At 34.8% G+C, this 4,377-nt stretch overlaps 1 protein-coding gene across 1 annotated transcript in view; it reads right to left on the reverse strand.

Annotated features, from left to right (window-relative positions):
• Positions 1 to 630: 630 nt before the first annotated feature.
• Positions 631 to 4,377, reverse strand: part of rasip1 (Ras interacting protein 1) — a 38,945-nt gene continuing 35,198 nt past the window's right edge. The window contains 5 exon segments of the mRNA XM_062064131.1: positions 631 to 782; positions 785 to 916; positions 3,828 to 3,969; positions 4,028 to 4,191; positions 4,277 to 4,377. The exon segment at positions 4,277 to 4,377 is cut by the window's right edge and continues 182 nt beyond it. Of these exon segments, the coding sequence (XP_061920115.1) occupies positions 739 to 782; positions 785 to 916; positions 3,828 to 3,969; positions 4,028 to 4,191; positions 4,277 to 4,377 (583 nt within the window). The 3' untranslated portion in view covers positions 631 to 738.

The following is a 4,377-nucleotide window of genomic DNA, read 5'->3' on the forward strand; positions in this document are numbered from 1 at the left end:
CCGTAGATGGTGAAATCCCTAAATGTTGAGAAATGTTGTTCTTAAACAATTCGCTCACACATTTGTTGACAAAGTGGTGACCCTCACCCCGTTTTTGTTTGTGAATGACTGAGCATTTCATGGAAGCTGCTTTTTTACCCAATCATGGCACCCACCTGTTCCCAATTAGCCTGTTCCTCTGTGGGATGTTCCAAATAAGTGTTTTGATGAGCGTTCCTCAACTTTCTCAGTCTTTTTTGCCACTGGTGCCAGCTTTTTAGAAACGTGTTGCAGGCATCAAATTCCAAATGAGCTAATATTTGCAAAAAATAACGTTAAATATCTTGTCTTTGCAGTCTATTCATTTGGAAATAAGTTGAAAATTATTTGCAAATCCTTGTATTCTATTTTTATTTACCAACAACTTCTCTGGTTTTGGGGTTTGTTTATGCCGTTTAACTTCTTTTTACACTTGTATGAGTTACTCATGCTAGTAAAAAGTCAACTCACCAAAGAGAGCGATTGCAGAATGAATATTTATTTTATTTAAAAACGAACAAGATATAATAAAGTAAAGAATAACACTGCATGGTGCAAATAATATATATTTATATTTATATATATATAATAATACATTTTGAAAGAGCTCATTCTTTCATATTACTTAAAATTCAAAACTAATAATTGAGCTGATATGAAAATGTTGCATAAAAACACCCGTTTAAAAAAAAAAAAAGTAATATTATCCATCCTGATCGCTCAAAGCCGAGTCCTCTGATTGGCCGGCAGCTCGTCCTGGTCCAGCCCCACAGGTAGGTGCGCAGGCGGGTCACTTCCTTTTGCAGCTCCGCACTGGGGATGGACTGGGAGAGGTCCAGACGAGGGTTCTCATTGGGCAGGATGAGAGGAGGATGGTCCAAGAAGCTCTCGAATATGTCTGGAAAAAAACGGAAAATATGATTATGTTATTGAACCATGGCTTTGGTACAGTGTCGGTGTGAGCCCGGGACGCAGAGCAAGTAGCAGCTCCTTTTATTAGGGACCCTTATGATCATAGATGAGCAAAAACTAAGGAAAAGGCAAAAATGGCATAATGAACACGAACATAAATATAAATATAGATATGAATTCAAACATTAACATGAATATACCAAAGTGAATATGAATAGGAACATAAATATACAAATAAACATGAATATGAATATGAATATGAGCATTAACATGAATATACAACTATGAACATGAACGTAAACATGAATATTAGCATAAACATAAACATGAACACAAAACAAACATTAATATGAATAATATGCAGCTGGGATAGGCTCCAGCACCCCCTGTGACTCCGAAAGGGACAAACGGTAGAACATGGATGGTGAATAATGATTGTGATTGGTGATTACTGAATAATTAGTGATTGGTGAATAATGGTTAGTGATTAGTTACTAGTGATTAGTGATGGATTAGAGAATAATTAGTGATAAATTACTAGTGACTTGTGATTAGTGATGAATTAGTAATTAGTGATTAGTTACTGGTGACGATGGATTCGCTAGTGATTAGTGATTAATTAGTAATTAGTGATAAATTAGCGATTAGTTATTGATTAATAATTAGTGATTAATTTGTAATTAGTGATTAAATAGTGCTTATTAGTGATTGGTGAATAACAACTGTAATTGGTGATTAGTGTTTAGTGATTAATTTGTGATTAGTGTTTAGCTAGTAGTGACTTGTGACTAGTGATTAATTAGTAATTTGTGAACAATGATTAGTGATTAGTTACTGGTGACAATGGCTTAATTAGCGATTAATTAGTAATTAGTTATTATTTAGTGAATAGTGATAAATTAGTAATTAGTAATTAAGTAGTGATTATTTAGTGAATGGGGAATAATGATTGTGATGGGTAATTAGTGATTACTGATTAATTATTGATTGGCGGATACCTGTTAGTGATTAGTTACTACTGATGAGTGATTCATTAAGATTAAGATTAAAGATTAAAGTACCAATGATTGTCACTATGTGGTGAATTTGTCCTCTGCATTTGACCCATCCCCTTGGGGAGCAGTGGGCAGCAGCGGCGCCGCGCCCGGGAATCATTTTGGTGATTTAACCCCCAACTCCAACCCGTGTTGCTGAGTGCCAAGCAGGGAGGTTATGGGTCCCATTTTTATAGTAGTGATTAGAGATTAATTAGTGATTGGTTACCAGTGATTTATGATCAGAGTAATTAGTGATTAGTGATTAATGAGTAATTAGAGATTATTTAATGATTAGTGATTAAATAGTTAATAGTGATTAATTAGTAATAAGTGATTAAGTAGTGATTGGTAAATAATGATTGTGATTGGTGATTAGTGATTACTGATTAATTAATTATTGTTGAATAATGGTTGATGATTAATGATTAATTAGTGATTAGTTACTACTGACTTGTTATTAATTAGTAATTAGTAATTAGTGATTATTGATTCAGTAATTATTAATTAGTAGTGATCAATGAATAATGATTGTGATTAGTGATTACTGATTACTGATTAATTAGTGAATAAAGGTTAGTGATTGGTTACTAGTGATTAGTGATTCATTAGTAATTAGTTATTAAGTAGTGATTATTTAGTGATTGGCGAATAATGGTTAGTGATTAGTTACTGGTGATGAGTCATTCATTAGTGATTAGAGATTATTTAGTGATTAGTTACTAATGATGAGTCATTCATTAGTGATTACATATTATTTAGTGATTAATTACTAGTGATTTATGATCAGAGATTAATTTGTGATTAGTGATTAAGTAGTGATTGGTAAATAATGATTGTGATTGGTGATCAGTGATTAGTGATTATTTAGTGATTGGTGAATAATGGTTGATGATTAGTGATTATTTAGTGATTAGTTACTAGTCACTTGTCATTAGTGATTAATTAGTAATTAGTGATTAGTGATTCAGTAGTGATTAATTAGTAGTGATCAATGAACAATGATTGTGATTGGTGATTAGTGATTACTGATTAATTAGTGAATAATGGTTAGTGATTGGTTACTAGTGATTTGTGATTAATTAGTGATTAATTAGTAATTTGTTATTAAGTAGTGATTATTTCGTGATTGGTGAATAATGATTGTGATTGGTAATTAGTGATTACTGGTTAATTATTGATTGGCGAATAATGGTTAGTGAGTAGTTACTAGTGATTTGTGATTAATTAGTAATTTGTTATTAAGTAGTGATTATTTAGTGATTGGTGAATACTGTTTGTGATTGGTAATTAGTGATTACTGGTTAATTATTGATTGGCAAATAATGGTTAGTAAGTAGTTACTAGTGATTCGTGATTAATTAGTGATTAGAGGTTAATTAGTGATTAGTTACTAGTGATTTATGATCAGAGATTAATTAGTGATTAATTAGTAATTAGTGATTAGTCAGTGATTAGTGATTCATTAGTAATTAGTGATTAAGTAGTGATTGGTAACTAATGATTGTGATTGGTGAGTAGTGATAACTGATTAATTAGTGATTGGTGAATAATGGTTGATGATGAGTGATTAATTAGTGATTAGATATTAATTAGTGATTAGTTACTATTGACTTGATTAGTAATTAGTGATTAAGTAGTGATTAATTAGTAGTGATCGGTGAATAATGATTGGTAATTAGTGATTACTGATTAATTAGTGAAAAATGGTTACTAGTGATTAGTGATTCATAGTAATTAGAGATCAATTAGTGATTAGTTACTAGTGATTTGTGATTAGTGATTAATTAGTGATTAGTGAGATTAAATATTATCCACTCACAGGAACATGAAACATAAATCATCTGATGCTGAGTTTCTTACCTCCGCTGAGCTCGGAGCCAGGCGGGGGGGCCCAGGAGGCCGGGGGGGCTCTGCTGGGCCCCAGCTTGTAGTGAGTGAGCAGGTGGTGCAGCTGGGCAGGACTGAGCAGGGCGTGGTCCTCCAGCAAGCGGTCCCACGAAGACTAGGAGACAAGACCGGTCAACACGTCCGTCCCAGACTCTCTTCTAGAAACTTCTCACCTGGATCAGTCGGGTTTTAGGAATACACAAAAAGTTGACGATGACCGACAACTTCTTCATGAACTCGGAGGCAATGTCCCCAAGTCCCGCCCCCTGGAGCCAATCCAGGACCAAGTCCAGGTTTGTGCGGATCTGGACAGCTCTGGACCAGGAAAACAGGCCATCTTTTGACGGGGAAAGAAAGTGCAAATGAGACATCCGTCCCTGGAACTTGGACCCTTGGACCCTTGGACCCTTGGACCCACTCACCTCGTTCCAGCAAGGTGTTAAGCAGGGAGGTGTTGGTGAAGAAGAAGAGGTAGCCGAAGGTCTGGGAGGTGAGCGGCGGGGACAGACTAGCTTCCCGGGAC

This window comes from Entelurus aequoreus, linkage group LG11 (assembly GCF_033978785.1).
Source record: "Entelurus aequoreus isolate RoL-2023_Sb linkage group LG11, RoL_Eaeq_v1.1, whole genome shotgun sequence".
In the NCBI taxonomy this organism is placed as follows: domain Eukaryota; kingdom Metazoa; phylum Chordata; class Actinopteri; order Syngnathiformes; family Syngnathidae; genus Entelurus; species Entelurus aequoreus.